This window comes from Pyrgilauda ruficollis, unplaced genomic scaffold (genome assembly GCF_017590135.1).
Source record: "Pyrgilauda ruficollis isolate IOZ18807 unplaced genomic scaffold, ASM1759013v1 scaffold33, whole genome shotgun sequence".
Lineage (NCBI taxonomy): Eukaryota > Metazoa > Chordata > Aves > Passeriformes > Passeridae > Pyrgilauda > Pyrgilauda ruficollis.
The window spans coordinates 3,541,068-3,557,312 of record NW_024524711.1 but is presented as its reverse complement, the minus strand read 5'-3'; the positions used below and the strand labels follow the sequence as shown (position 1 = coordinate 3,557,312).

General features: G+C 38.9%; 1 protein-coding gene across 2 annotated transcripts in view; it reads right to left on the bottom strand.

Annotated features, from left to right (window-relative positions):
* Positions 1-4,319: 4,319 nt before the first annotated feature.
* Positions 4,320-16,245, bottom strand: part of NAMPT (nicotinamide phosphoribosyltransferase) — a 31,073-nt gene continuing 19,147 nt past the window's right edge. The window contains exons 7-12 of one of the 2 annotated variants that reach the window (XM_041474572.1): positions 15,940-16,165; positions 14,571-14,690; positions 12,028-12,045; positions 9,165-9,305; positions 8,884-9,018; positions 4,320-7,223 (exon numbers count right to left, since the gene is read on the bottom strand). In XM_041474572.1, coding sequence (XP_041330506.1) covers positions 7,110-7,223; positions 8,884-9,018; positions 9,165-9,305; positions 12,028-12,045; positions 14,571-14,690; positions 15,940-16,165 — 754 coding nt within the window. In that variant the 3' untranslated portion in view covers positions 4,320-7,109. The remainder of the gene's footprint in view (positions 7,224-8,883; positions 9,019-9,164; positions 9,306-12,027; positions 12,046-14,570; positions 14,691-15,939; positions 16,166-16,245) is intronic. The other variant, XM_041474573.1, reaches the window with a different exon arrangement.

The following is a 16,245-nucleotide window of genomic DNA, read 5'->3' as shown; positions in this document are numbered from 1 at the left end:
CTGACTTGCCTCGATTGCCCTGTGATTGCTGTGATGTTATAGCAACCATCCCTGTGACAGCTCTTGTGTCTAATCAAGTGACTTGGGAAGGAATTATTATTTACAGTCCTACCACAGCCCCCAAAGTCACTCCCTGCTCTCGTGCTGGGTTACAGCACACCACATATTCAATAACCATATGGGTTCTTGGCTCAAGATGCCTTTGGGCAGGACTCTGTTGTAACAGAGAAGAAAGAACTGAAACTCTTCCCAGGTCTTGCCTAATCCACAATGGGCTGTGAAAGACAGACCAGGGATTAACCATGAGTGCTCTCTTCCAACAAAACAGCCATGGGAATAGTCTGCACAGCTACAACCAGAGCTGGAGCTGAACTAGGCTCAGCAAACCCACCTTTGGTATTCGGGATGGCAGTGGGACAGGTTTTTCACCTAGTGTTGGACTTTCCCAGAGACACAAGACCCAGGATTGTTGTCTCCATGAACTCAAGAACTTTATCTGGCTACTCCACGTGCCAGTGCAGCCCCTGTCTGATGGGATTACCTGTGGATAACCCACGTGGGACATGGGTGAGACTGGACTGTCAAGAAGCACCTGCAGAGACCAAGCTAAGGTGCTTGAGTATTCAGCAGTGCTAATTACTATTAAAGTTCTAAATGCATGTTTCAGTATAGGGCTTTTACATGGAAACCAGTTTTCAAGAGAACATAACTTTATTTTTGCCAGATTCATGTCTGTTAACATTTTCATGGTCACAACTTGGACACAAAAGGTAACAAAGGGTCACCTTTGTCTGATCTTAATGCATGAATCTATTTGCTTTTATTTGAAGGTGCAACAACTGCAAAACCTTGTGCAGAGGTGAAATAATTATTTTTCTCTTCTGGAGACTTACAGTAGCAATAACAACAAATAATGATCTTCAAGCAGCAGTGCTGGAGGTGAGGCTACAAATCCCACAGTGTGGGGGAAGAACAGGAGCTTTATGGAGTTTGTCACTGGCATTTGCTCTAAGTAGATACAAGGCTTGAAAAATGGATTAAGGTTAGACTGGGGCACATTAACAGACCACTGCTTTGTAATCACAGGGGCCTGGCAACACTTTGTTTTGGTTGAACAGACTCAGTGTTTTCACAGCAGATTACAGGACAGACTTGAACCTGCTCAGCTGAGACAGAAATGGCAGGGAGGCACCCCCACCAGAGGGAGATTAGTTGTCATGCTCTGACTGACCTTTCTGTGACTTACAGACATACCCCTACCAAAGCCATTTCACCCAGAGATTATCCTCTTAAATTGCTGGGGTATGTCATCCTTCTGACACATCCAACAACGAGCTGCAATTCCTTATGCTTAAAATAGGGTGGCATCTTTTGGAATAGGGAAAACTTCCTTGAAAGGGAAGAGCACACCAGCCTTGTTCTTCACCAGGAAGCTGAGCAAAGCATGTCCCAAAGGCTGAAGAAAACAGCTCGCTTCTTCTCCTGTTTGCAGGAAAGGGAATTAAGCTTGAGGCTGAAGTTCTTCCCTTTACCTTACAAGAGATAAGGTTCAGAGTCCATGCAGTTTGTTTGACATGTGTATTACTTATATTAATATTTTGATTATATGAGTACTCAGACACTATAAAACAAGTTTCCTAGAAGAGAGATGAGGTGGAAGCTTTAAACAGCTACATTAATAACCAAAATTAATGACAAAGAAGTAAAAATGTCCACCCCTCAGAACCTTCCATACATCCTTCATCTACCCACTTTAATTTCTTATGTACTGTAATTATATGAAGATTCTGAAGCCATTTTCAGCAATTTATAATTACCTGGCTATATGCAGTATGTTTACTTGACATGAGCATTGGATCAACTACCAAGAATCAGATCCTCAGACCCAACAAGTTATCAATGAAGCATAAATACATATACTAAAAATTACAGTATGCTCGTGTAAATTTATCTAGTGATCCTGTGAAATATCTTGGATTGATTTCTATATAAATTAAACTGCTGGGGGAAAAAAGGAGTTCTGCAACCCAAAGTCACTGATTATTTTTTTTTCTCAATGGTAAACAATAATTTTGCCCTTGAAGTGAGAAGAGTCATGTAAGAGGGAAGTAAAAACCTTGCTAGAGGCTTAATGGCTCGTTATCTGTCCTTAAAAAAACCTCTGCTCCAGCCACAAGCAGGAGAGAAGCCTACCAGGAAACCTCACCACAACTTGAAAATTCTAGAAATTCTGTTCAAAAAGCAATTAGGAATACTCATGCAAAGATTAGTAAGGAAATTATATGGAACAAAATATGTTACTTGAGAAGAATCCTGCGGACTTCACTCATGTATCTTCTGGATTGCTCTGGATTGTATTACACCAGACATCAGGGTACCTTTCAACAAAATATGGTGCCACAGGAAAATACTTTTTGGAAATACTCTATTGCTAAGTGCTTTTCAGCTCTTTGGAGTAATTAAAACCAAATGTCTTTCTCTGAAGGGTGTTTTAAAATCATTACCAAGATCAGCTGTGCTGCAAGTGAAACAGGAAAAACCCTCCCAAGAACGTAACATCCACGGCTGGCAACTGTGATTTTAGTAAGCGTGACTTTACAAAGCATCTTTAATCTCATTATTTCTTTATCACCTGGTAATTTAGAAGGCATGTGCTTCTCCACCTAAGAATTCATCTTATGTGATGAATTCATCAGGTTTCAACCCTATTAATCAGGTTTAAGAGTATGATCTCTCACTCAAATGTTTACAAATTTGATGGAGATGTGCACCTACAAGACCCTGATGGGACACAGGGAAACCCAAACATTTCCAGGCAGAAATGCAATTATCATCATACAAATGCACCCTCACAGTCCCTGCCTCAAAGCAGCTCAGCAGAGCTATATATATATTTTATACATACATATTTTTAATATATATAAAATATATAATACATACGTATATATATATATACGTATATATAATATAAAACACACACACACACATATATATATATATACAGTCACAGCTGTAATGTCAAAGTAAAGAAAAGTACAGAAGGGTTTGTGTGGGGTTTGTCCTCATCCTGACACTGTTTCCAGTATGGAGAGTATCTGTTCCCACCACGGAATACTGGATTTCCCTGCAGTCCAATTTACCTATGCTGAGCTGCAATAGCTTCACAAACATCAGCGCTGCGACCAGGAGCTGGTAATATCTAGGCCTGATTTCAATCAACCATGATTTCTCTTCCAAGCCATGTCTTACCTTCCCCACTAATCCAGTGTCAGGGAAAGCAGCAGGCAACAAGCTCTATTTTGTCAGCATGCTATGAAATTTTAATTGTTACAGTAGGATTGGAGGACATAAATAAAGCTCTTCCTGTGAGTCCCGTGCCTTCTGCACAGCCAAGGCCTGGAATTTCCCTGATTTCCCGCAGGGGACCTGGGATGCAGCACCACCCTCTCAGGGCTGGTGAGTGACTTGCCTTGCACGAAGGCTGACAGCAGCGAGGAGAGCAGCAGTGCTGGAGCTCGTGGGCTTTAACCCCACGGAAAGGAGGCAGAGGAGCCCGCCTGGCGCTTGGGCTGTGTGTGCTGGCTGCAAATCATGGAATAGAACCTTTAAATTCCAGCATTGTTGTGGGCTATAAGAGCCCCTTTCTACAGCAAGAGCTGAAGGGACCAGCAACAAACATTACAGGAGGTGCCGGACCCACCCTTACTGACACATTCCTGCTGGCACCCTACTGCTGCAACTTACAGTCATGCAGGAGTTGAAGTGTAACTTCCAGTTCCAAAAATCCTGTCCAAAGGACTCTGCTACACAGCTGATGTTGTTTTTCACAGTGCTGCAGTGAACTGAAGGATGCAACACTGATGGTTAATTCGCCTTTAGACAAGCATTCTAGTGACTTTAAAGTTGAAATAATGAAACTTTATTTGAGAAAGGATTATGTCAAATATAGAGGATAATTTCTTATATCAAACTCAAAACCAAGTGCTTTACTTTTCAGCACAGACAAAATGATGAAGCATAGATGCACTCACACACACACAAAAAAAAGGGAGGAAAAAAACCCCCCAAACTCAAACCAAATCCCCAAACCACAAACACACACATACCCCAAACAAGAAAAAAAGAGCTCAGTTTGCTTTCTCTTCTCTAGAGCTGAGCTGGTTGTAAATTTAAGCCCAGCTGTCTGCGAGGCAGCTGAGCAGCTCTCCCTGAAGGAACACAATGCCAGCACAGCCCTGCTCTGGCCTGTGCTTGGCAACAAAGAGCACGGGATGACATCTGATGCCCAACATCAGAACTTTCAGACACAGTCAGATGGCTATGATTTTCACTGCCAGAACTAAACTTTATTTCCATGTGTATTACATACTGGTATTTGATGCCAAGTACATTAAAATTACTTCAACAGAGGATTTAAGTGAGGAATACTTATTCTTCACTAAACAAGAAGGAATGTAAAAACCTATAAGAAAAGAACTGTTTAAGCTTTGTTTTGATTTTGGCAAATCAAACAGTTAAGTACTCTTCTGTCCTCTCCTCAGATCTTTCAAAGTACCAAAAAAGTATCTTTTTTTTTTTAATAACCATGCAGCTGAAGAAAAAAAATAGTCTTACAAAATCCATTTCTTACTCTAAATATGGTTACAAATCAGAGTATTAAACACAAAATTCCCAATTCCTATTTTTAAATACAAATACTGTATTATATTATGAAATGGGGATAATTAAAATATATCAATGACTACAAATCTAGTAATTTAAAGCAAACAAACATGCTGTTTGCTTTCATGTGGAAGAATTAGGATATTGTACGGTTCAAGCACTGCAGTAATTTCTGTCAACCCCTTGATGCCCAGAATGTCAAACTGCCAAACACAGAGAGACAAGTGTTCAGGTCAGAATAGCACCAGGTGTTTTTCTTTCCCCCCCCCTTTTAAAGTTATTAACATTTAATAAAATGAGTGACGTTACAACTTTCTGAAAGTGACATGCACAAGTAGAGAATTTGCTTTGTGTTTCCAACTAATAAGCTGAAAAGTTTTAGACAATACTGAACAATGATAATGTATTTCATGGTACACATGAAAACAGTGCTTCCACAGTATATCCTCAGTTCTCAAGTACAAAAATATCAGTTATGGGTAGTCAATAGTTATCAAAATTTTTATTGGTACAGAATGAAAGCAGCATTTACTTTATTGTTTTTTAAACCATACATCATAAAATTCCCTAGTACACATGTGGAGGAGTGAAATAGGCTCTGTACTATTTACCTGCTACTGATCCTAAGTCCAGATCGAAAATCTTTCCGGGCCAAAACCAAACAATATAATTAATAGCTAAGGGAAGGCAGTTCCTCAGTGTCAAAGGTCAGCATTTAGAGTTTTACTAAAACACTATTCTTGAAACAATACATCACTTAAATGTATAATTACATACACTACAAGTGAAAAAACAGGTTTTTATTAACAAGAACTATTGAGACTGGGCATAAACATCTTAACCACAAACCCTGGAAATATCATGGATGCCTTGATGTGGCCCTTTTTGGTGAGAGAGTAAGAACAATGAAGTATGGCTTTTCAATCTTCCTTTAAAAGCATGTTTTATAAAATTTTGTAGGCTTAAATTATCTTAGGCTTTAACATTTTCCAGTAACATCATCTACTAATTAGAAGCATTAATAACATCACTATATTAAGCAATTGGCTGATCACCAGCAGAACAGGAACTGTTTGCTTCTGCTGTTGTTTTTTGTCTTTAAGTAAGGGAGGTACTTTTCTAGTGAGAGCCATCCTACAGTACTATCAAATATTTCAGAGGTTACTACATAGCTTCTCAAATAAAATCCTCAACAGTTTCATTTTCCAGCAGATACTTATAGCAAGCATATGCAGAGAGCAAATACAATCAAGTGCAGACAGTTCAAAAGTATCTCTCAAACACATTGTTTTACAGTTACCCTCTGCAAAATAAAAGCCCCTCCTCAACCCAAAAGGATGGGCTGAGAAGGGGAAACAGGTCTGCCATTCATGTAGGAGTTTGGCTAGCATAGTTTTATTAAAGTTGTTAACAAAAATAGTTAAACATTTTTACAATTTAACATCCAGTCTGACAAAAGGCAAATCAATGAAAAAAATACAAAAAAGTAAAAAAGTGCACTACCCAGTCCAGTATTTTGCTTTAAATTCATGTCACTTACAGTATATGAAAAATAAACCCAGAAGTGTAATTACTTTAAAATACACCGCTTCCGTATTTTACACATATATTCTATAGTGGAAGAGGAGATCTCTTAAAAACTTTACTCTTAAAATATTGAGGTGCATATACCAAGTGGGATAGACTTGGCAAGTTAAGTTGCAGTAGAGAATCCTTTCAAATTTGGCATTTCACTTACATACCTTACTGTGCCAGCAAGGCCAGTAATACCTAGACCTTCTAGAAAGAACAGTAATTTTGTTTAATGCAGATTTACTAATACAGACAACTACAAGAAATGGTGAGGTCAGCAACTCTATGGGCTCTTAAGGAGATACGAGTCCTGATTTAGTTGTCAAATGGAACAATGTCACAACAAATTTTTAAGGCCATGTTTTATTTGCTGATTAATGGACAAAAGGCAATGGATTCCCCCCCACTGAATATTTTCTTGAAAGTCTGTGCTCATAAAAATTATGAAAAGTTGGAAAGACTTAATTATTGAAACTTTAAATATATTTTACACAATCTTGTTTGTACAAAAATACAAGTTAAATATAAACATAAAGCAATCATGATAATTTTATGTAAATCCATTTTGTGATATTCTGTTATATATAAAAAAGTTTCGCAGCTCTGTCTCATTTGTGAAAAGATCAATACCAGATTGAATCACTACTGGCAAAGGGCCCTAAAAAGCACACTTCAGCATTAAATATGTTTTACAAGTTAAGTACCATTTCCTGATTTCATCTTCTAAAGACTGGCAAAAGATAGGGCAGTATGTCCATAAACCAACAAATAATTTGGCTACAATGTCATAAAACACAAACACACAAATCTGTACAATAAACCAGTAGCTATGCAGTACGAACTAGTTACACACATACACAGACATGGAATGGAGCTTAGTGAGATGCCGTTTGTAATTCACTGTTCTTCAGCCTGGCATTCTGTCTTACTTCATCAAATGAATATGACTTCGTTACCTTTCCATTCTTAAATACAGTGTGAAGCAGATCCTGCAAGAAACACCACTGTTTTAGCAAGAGTGATCTGGCAAACACAGCTTACACAAACTCCAAAGCAAGCACACTGAAACTGCTGGAAACTGAAAAGGCTGGAACTTTAGACTGCCAAGATACTAGATCTTTACAGCTTTTTCTGACACCTTTCACTAATGGTTACACAGAAGAAGGGTTTGGGTCATCCTGTGCACAGACAGCAGCTTTGTGCTGACCAGTCCCCTGAGTGTGGTATCTACACCTGGCCAAAGCAAAAGACACACTAAATACACCTTGCTAGAGCAGTTTGTAAGGAAGGTGACACACAACCAGTCAAATACAATTCAATTATAGAGGTTTAAATGAAGTATTTTTTTCCTCTAGGAAAAAAAAAATAAAAATCTTTCTTCAAAAGTCAGCACAGCAGCAACACTGAGCAGTCCCTGCATTTGGTGACCTACTGCAAGGACCTGTGGCTTTAGAGAAATGGGCCCAAAGAAGGGTACATTTCCCTGTCATTTCCAGGGAGTCCTGGAACTGACAGGGAAATGAGAACTGGAACCACACCAATGACCCTCTCTAATTTCCTGGGATCAAAAAATTTTAATGAATAATTTCACCTGACAAAAATGAAGGGACAACATATTGCCTAATTTCAGAGCCAAAGTCTTGCAGTTTGTGCTGAAGAGATTTCTCACCATTAGGTCCTTCCCTCTCTACATACATATGAATGTTCATAATGAACATATGCATAGAATATGTGCACAGAAAAAAGTTTCAAATTTATATAAGGTCTTTGTGTCCAGAGCATAATATCTTCAGTGTGTGTAACTCAGGTTTTTTCATCTTGAAATTTCTCAGAGATCCAACTTTTAGGCTTACAGTTATGTAAAGCAGTGTGCCTAGTAAGTACCCTCTGCCTAGTAGCACAAAACCAGCTTCTGTATACCAGAAAACCTTCAACTTCTAAAAGCAGAAGTGCAATTTGACAACTTATTTTCAGTCCTCTTAATATGGGAAGAGACTCAACATGCAGTTTAATGATTCACTGCTGGACGCTGAAACACAAGACATATCAAATTGAAAGCCTGAGACTGGCATAAAGTTTGCGCTTATTTCATGGAAATAGCATTCCATTTTGCAATTGTAAAGAATTCACAGGGAAATTGAATTCCTGGTTAAAATGTACATCTTTAAAAACTGTGGAACTACTCTGTGCACAGGGCACGAACTCCTAAAGAAACTATTTTAAAAAAATCTCAGTAGGGAAGTAGAAACACATTTTAGTTACAGCTGTAATTAAAGTTACACTCTTGCTAAAGAAGTTACAGCTGTTCCACCTGCAGCTAGGGTCACTACTCAAATTGTGCAATATTGGCCAAACAAAATTACCTGGCCAATATATATTCTGCAACACTGAGACTTTAGTTTTGAGGAAACGTGGTAATGTTCTCGTGTTTCTGAAGGCAAAAAAAAGACAAAGATCTGTAATTGTAAAGTCTGAACATTCTACTGTGATTCTAACATTCTACTGTTACTGAGGTCATTTTTGAAGTAATAAGATGGAAGTTGAACAAAATGACAGATCAGAAATAACTTCTGAAATTAAGTTATAATCTGCTATTTCTCAGTCTATTTTTGCACGAAGAATGATGCAATAGATTTTGAAAATTCATACCTGTCCATACTCTTCAAGATCTCCCTTGCCTTCCTCAAGTGTCACATACTCTCCAGCAGGTGTCCTATGCAACGACAGCCGTCCTTTCTTTGACCTTTTGTTGGGATCGGCTACAGGATCTTTGAAGACATTTATCTAAAATGAAGAGGATTTTTTTAGGAGGAAAGGGCTTTGTGGGACCTAACGCAGATGGCAGTAACGTAAGAGGAAATGTCAAAGAGGTTTTCAAATGGGGAGGCCTCTCCAGAAAGCAGAGTGGTAGAAGTTGTACAGAGACATACCCCAAGGCCGTTGGTCACCACGTAACTACATTTGAAGGAACAGTTTAAGAGGTCTCTGGTTAGTTTCTGCAACAAAGCTCCACCAGATCCAAAGGCAATATTCTCAATACTCCATTTATTCTTCTTCATTCCCTCCACAATCTAATAAGAAAAAGAAAATTATGATGGAGAATACTTTTAGGCCATGCCATTTTCCCATAAAAATATTATACTACTTTAACAAGATGCTTTTACAGACAATTAAGCCAACTAACATTCAGTTTCCAGGAGATGCACGTAATAATTTGGTCAATACTTGGGACACTGTTTGCATTTTTATTTACAGCTCCAGCGTGGAACTGGAAAGCCTGTAACACAATTACCAGGCCAGCACATATACTTCCCAAACTGGGAAGGGTGGCACAGTGAGGCAATGCCCAGAGAAACAGAGCTCTAAAGAAAATAAAAGACTTCAGTATGGGAGTATTTCAGAGCCTTCCAATTTCTCAGAATTATGGAAAGATGTGGAAGCAGAACCTGTATCCTGAAAAAATGCAGCCATCCTGCTCAACTCCAGAAAGTTATTACCCTCTCTGACCAATGACTTGAACAGAGTAATTCTCTTGAAAATCTCACTGAACTTGCTGATCTTACTCTAGGACAAAGATGGGAAATGAAAATACACAAAACTGCTCACAGAGTTTGCTTTGCCACCTTCTCCAGGAGGTACAGATCAATGTGAACTGTGCTGCTACCAACAGTGGGGGCAAAATTTACTGTATCATTTCCCTCCACCCGGATTCTACCCTGACAAATGTGACATCCTCTAGCCTGCAGTAATGGGTGCTCATTTAGTCATGCTCATAAAGGGCCAGGATTTGTTTCCCTGACCTGTTACTCTTATGACAGTCTGAAATGATGGTTATAGCCCCAGAACAGGAGTCCAAACTCTCTTCTAACATTTCACTATCAAATGCAGGTGAGAAAACCAGAGTGAGTGAGACAGCAAACTACCATCCATCTAGAAAAACAGGAAGGCGAGAAGCAGAATGGAAAAAACAATCTATGGGGAAAAATGCAGAATTTCAGAAATCAGCATAGTCATAAATCTGGTAATATTTTGGGCAATCTTAGTGTCCTGCATCAAGAAGAAATGCCAGAGTAACACTGAACAGGACTGTTTCAGGAGCTACTGATGTCAAGCTGCTTTTTTAAGGGACAGCTATGGCTCATAAGAGGGGAGAAAAAAAATGGAAAACACAATTCCAATTTCAGACTGTAACAAACTGGTAGTGTAAACAAAAGAGCACACTAGTATTTAGTTTATGCACTTAGTCACATGCAGACTATCTTCACAGATACTTCTGAGTCTGAATGCCTGACAGAGCCAGTCAACAGGACACGTGGACAGCAGAGTCCATGCCCTTCTCAGGGCATGCTGGCAACACCTTCCCACTACACAGATTCCCTGTCACAGATTTCTCCAGGAGAAATCTTACCAGTGAGTTTCCATTCCAATGGTACCAACTTAGTCAGCCTCACTTGGCAAGTCAAGCAAAATTAATCTCAAGCTCTACCACCATGACTTCTACCAAAGAGAACCCTCTGAAAGCTTTGTATCCTGAACAAATGCCCTCTTAAATACAGGACAGTCCTGTCGATTTTAGCAGTAGACATCATACCCTCTCAGTGACCAAGAGCAAAAGGAATCTTTATTTTCAGGTGATTAGACTCACCTGGAAGCAATCAAAAGAGGTACTCAGGGAAGATAAACAATTGACATTAATTAAATTTTCCTTTAAGTACATAAAAATAACTAAAGGTGACAAAGGAAGGGTAAGAAATGGTATTTTGTACACCTTCTACTTGAGAACAATGCCCAGCAGTGCCATAAGAAATGAGATTTAACTGGGTCTGGATATGGACTCTGCTTATATGTGCTGTCTTTTAAGAGTAAATAGAGGTAAACTCCACGTGGCCTCTGGTTGTGTCCAGACCCTGAGCAAGCCTGGAGCTCTGTGAACTGCTGGCCAAGCCTGAGCCAGTGTGTTCTGCTCACCTCACTGTGCAGATGCAAAGGCCAGGAATGACTCTGAACTCACCTGAGCACACCTGCAAGGTAACAGCTGCCTGGTATAAACAACACCCTACCCCAAGGCACGCGATGCTGAGGCTTCGTGTTAATTGCTACCTGCAGGTTAACAGATGTTGGTGCAAGCACAGCACAGCTGGGCCACGGCTGCCTAACCCTGTGCCTGGGTGAGAAGAAAGGTGAACCCCCTTTCAGCTCGTGTTCCTGCTCTCTTTTACAGATGGTTTGTTCATCTCATGTACAGGCACAACTCACTCTGGGTGAAGAACTGGCTTCTAGCTTTCCACTCTCTCAAGGGACTTCCTTACTTAGACTGATCTTTGTCTGGTGAGGAGGGGAAGGCAAATCCAGACTGAGCTGAAAGACAGCTCTGACTGTGCCAGTGACCCACAGCCAAGGCCCAGACATTACTATTACTGCCTTAGGTATGGAGGAGCGATGTCAAACAGCAGTGCTACTAGGGAAGAAGAAAAGGGAGAGATCTGAAACAACTGAAGCCAGCCCCCAAAGGAAAACAATCCAGAAGAATTTTTTGCTTTATACTTTCAAACCTATACAGGGAGAACAATTGAGGTGTCAAGGTTTTCACCAGCTTCCTCTGACCATTATGAGCATGATTAATACATGAACTGTGACTCCAGATTAGAGGATTATTTTGTATAAAAATTTAAAGACATCTGGAAATTGAATGTTCAAAGAAAATCCTTTGAAAGTGTAGTATATTGTGGAGTTAGCAGATTGGAATGATTTTTAAAAGTGAAAATGCAAAGAAAGTCAAAAAAGTTTCCTTACCTGTTCTACCAGCATCCCCTATTAAAACAAAGAATTTTAAAATCCAGTTTATACTCTGAGTTGTTTTCTATATTGTTGTTTCAGCTACTTTGGATAGCTAAATCAGACTATTGGTCATTACCCATTTTAGACTTTCCTATTGTACCCATTACCTTTCATCTGATCTGTAACAATAATTCATGCCTAGAATTGAAAGCTGATACAGATTACTTGGAATAAAAATCTTGCACAGGCTACAAGAGGGGCAAAAAAGATGGCCACAGTGATACATTTGTATTTATTCATGTAAACACCTTTTGGAAAACAATGAATTATTGTGTTGGTCCAGTTTTAGTGTGTTGTTTTATTTTGGGTTTTGGTTGTTGTTTTCGGGATTTTTTTAATGTTATGCTATTATCCAATCTTCTACAAGTCAGCATGGTAAAACCTGGGGTTTGCTGACATAAAAGGATTAAGAGATTCACGATATTTAAATAAAACTAAAATTAGGTTGCAAAATCATGGTCATTTTGCTCCAACCTAATTTGCTGCTGTCAAATGAAAAATGTCACTTTCCTCCCTGCCCATTTCTCCCAGATCAAAACAAGTCTGTTTTCTTCTGCATAGTGCTGGTGAGTATTAGCTCCCTTCTGGGGTACAATTTAATTCACTAAACCACAAAAGTGGTTTAGCCCAAAGTCCCCTTTTGGCTAAGTTAGTTTGCTGCTACATGTGTGGTCTAAACTGTTTTAATGACTAGTGGTTCAATGACATGAGGCACAGCAAGATTTGAGTCAGGAAGAAATGAGAAGATGCCACTGGGCAGCAGTGATCTGCCTGCTCTGTACGCCTTGAGGAACTGGATCTTCTGCTTACAGGCAGATATCTCATAATCAATTGCAGCTCCATAAGGAAAATATATAAACAGGCAGATCATCTGAACAAGGGATTGCTTATTCTGCCTCCCATCCTCTCCCATTAGCTGCTGCAATTGTTTTACTGCTCTATTTAGAGCTTGGAGAGCAGAGCATTTTTCACTCTAGTGCAAAGATTTTTAAATACTTGCTTTAATATTTAATTAGAATCAATGCTATATGACATCCTTGAATTTTGTCCAGTATAACTTAGAAAAAGCAACCAGAGTTCCTTACAGGAAAGAATAGCCCAGTTTCTGTCCTCTCACAACTCATGAAAATCTCAGCCATAACATACTTGCCTAACACAGGCATGAGCTCTGTTAGATCATTGTTCAGAACAACCAGAAATGTTTTTCTTCTGTGTGGGTTTTGCTCTCTTTAACAGTGTCTTCCCCTGCTATGTAATGATTAGACTCTGTTTCCAGCTATTAACCTCTCATGCCTGTGTTATGTTAAGCATATTAGCATAGTTGTACATTCTCAAAGAGCCACATGGGACAAAAAAACAGAATAGAATTTACTTTAAAGGCTGCTGGAAGGGGGAAAAAACTGCAGAGCATGACTGCACTACAGTTGGTCTATCAGATTACAGTCTCAGTATTAACTGCTCTCTAGGGATCTGAGTGACAAATCTGAGTTCTGTCATTGAGGTTCACATCATGTGCCCACGTTAGACATGCAGATGGCTTCAGACTAACTAAAACCCAAAGCTGATACCTCCCTTGCTCATAGTTTTGAGAAGAAGCAAAAGTCAGCTTTGTTGAGAAGAACCTAAAGATGTGTCGCTCTAGAAAGCTAAGACAAGTGTCAATAAATTCAAGTAAAATTAACCTTAATTCAACTTACTTCTGGTTCTGAACTTGAATACAGCTGAAGATGAAAGACTCAGGACAAACCAGACAAAGTCAAATCCTCTTCCTCTCACATGCCCTTTGTCATCTGTAGTTACTGCAGTCTGTACCTTTATAGCCATATTGCATTACCTAGAATTTACCACTAGTCAATAGTGGTGAATTTATGACTTATTTCAAGTGTGCAGAATTTACTGAATAATTTATGTCTTGGTAAAATTGCAATTTTGACTCAGACTATAGCCTAATCTTTTACACATTTTCAGGCTTTTCAACTAATCCTTAGTCCATTAGTTGCTCAATAAAGGAATTTGCTTTCCTTACTCTAGGTTTTAAAAAGTCTCCTTCAAAACTACACCTTCAATATGTGAGGACAAGCACACTTCAGATGGTACACAACTAATGAGCCAAACCAGTTAATTACTACTGCTGCTGCAGCACAGTGATCATGCAGTGTGCCTTAGACATCAACAAAATGACCAAACACTGCCAGATTTTGATCTCAATGAGACTTGACAAGTATGGTGAAAGCAAACAAAAGGAGAGACACTGGAAAGAGAAGGCTTACAACAGGGGGATTAGAAAATGCCTTTTAGGATTTTTTATGCATCTTAATAATTTCCTGTGGAGTATTAATGAATTTTTTTTATGCATTATGATATCACTGCCAGTGTCTGGAATGAAGGGAAGGGGTGGGGTCAGCAGTCGCTGCTGCAACATCTGACTAGTTGTAACAGAGTCCAGATTAAATATCAACCTTATCAGTGTCACCCTAACACACAAACAGATCTCCTACCTCTTGCAATGTGTTGATATCCACACCATCCCCTTGAATAACTCTGAGATACGGTGGCAACAACTTATAGCCTTTTGAATTCTCTGTAATGGGAAACCTCTTCCCCAAGATCTCCAAGACCTATTGGAAAGGGAAAGAAGAAAGTTCAGAATTAAAATAAAAACCTGCTATTCCAATAAAGAAACAATTTCCACATTTGAGACATGCTTTTTCCAAAAAAATTAAAATAAGTCCATAAATATACCCACATAAACATGCTCTAAATCTATCCACACACACAAAAAAGCATGCCAGCCATTGTGGTGGAAGCCCTTAAAGCAGTCCCAGACAATATGGTCTTTAAGAAGTTGCACCCAAGAGCTAATGAGAACCATGCTTCCACCCTTTCTCCCTTTGCTCGATGTGACTTTTTGCTATTAAATGTGTCAGCTGAAGATCCTGCTCTTCTTTTGACCTCCCTTGAGATGGCGGAAGACGCTTTCAGTTTTTTACAATTTTGTAAGCCACAAATATTTAAAATGAAACACTTCAGCTAGGAGATCTGCTTATCAGCTCTGATAAAGACCAGAGTTCCTATTTGTGATATGCCACTTATCCCAAAGGACAAAAAAAAAGTGTTAAATCTGTATCAATCTAATTTGATAGAGTACCAATGTAACTAATATTGCCCCTACCTTCTCTCTTGGGCAGTGCTGACAGTTACTCAAATTCAGAGGTATCAACAGCTTTTATTATGAAACTGAAACAATCATTATGCTTTCTACAGAGCAATGAGGCAAGAAGCATTTTTCAATGTGGAGTCAGTGCCACTGACTTAAATGCATATCTTATAAAAGAGAGAAGAGGGCTACACATGTATTTATAGCACAAAATCATGAATTACATTAACATGGGATGCCAATCGTAAGAATTAATCGTAAGAATTGTTATATAACACAAAATCATGAATTACATTAACATGGGATGCCAAGATACCTAAACTTAACAGTAAGAATTGTTATTGACCTGGCATTTACTAGCACTGAAGTGGTGTCCCATTGCATTTGTTAAGTGATAAAAGTTTCTCTTCATAAAAGCATTCCAACATCACTACATCAGCAAAAAAACTGGCAACTTGCAAAATCTTCAAGAACCATATTTAAGAATGGGATTGACGAAAAAAATGAAACTATTTGGACTGCAAAATAGTTTCCATATATATACTGAGGTGAAATAAACATTCACATTTTTCATAGGTCCAAATTAGCCAGCATCAAATATATACAATGCATACCAAATTAGAGCTTATATGTTTGCTAGCCAGTCATTACAAAAAACCAAACAATTGCCCTCCCAATCTTGTATACAAATGGCTTCAAGAAAGGATTACCTTTAGAACAGTGTCAAGGGGATTCCCAGAATCTGGTCTAATAATAAGTGGTGCCTCTGGACTTCGGGCTTCAATTATATGCCTTAGGTCATCACCCCATATTTTCTCACAGGCATTGTAAATGTCGTAGCTGTCACTAACCACAGATACAGGCACTGAAGAAAACTGTGTTACTATGTGTTCAAAAGCATCTTTTTCATGATCTTTCCCCCAGGCTGTTATGGTACTGCAAAGGCAATTGAAAAATTCGTATTAGAATTGCATTTACATGTCATTCTCTATTTCCTACCAGCAACAGTTCGAGAC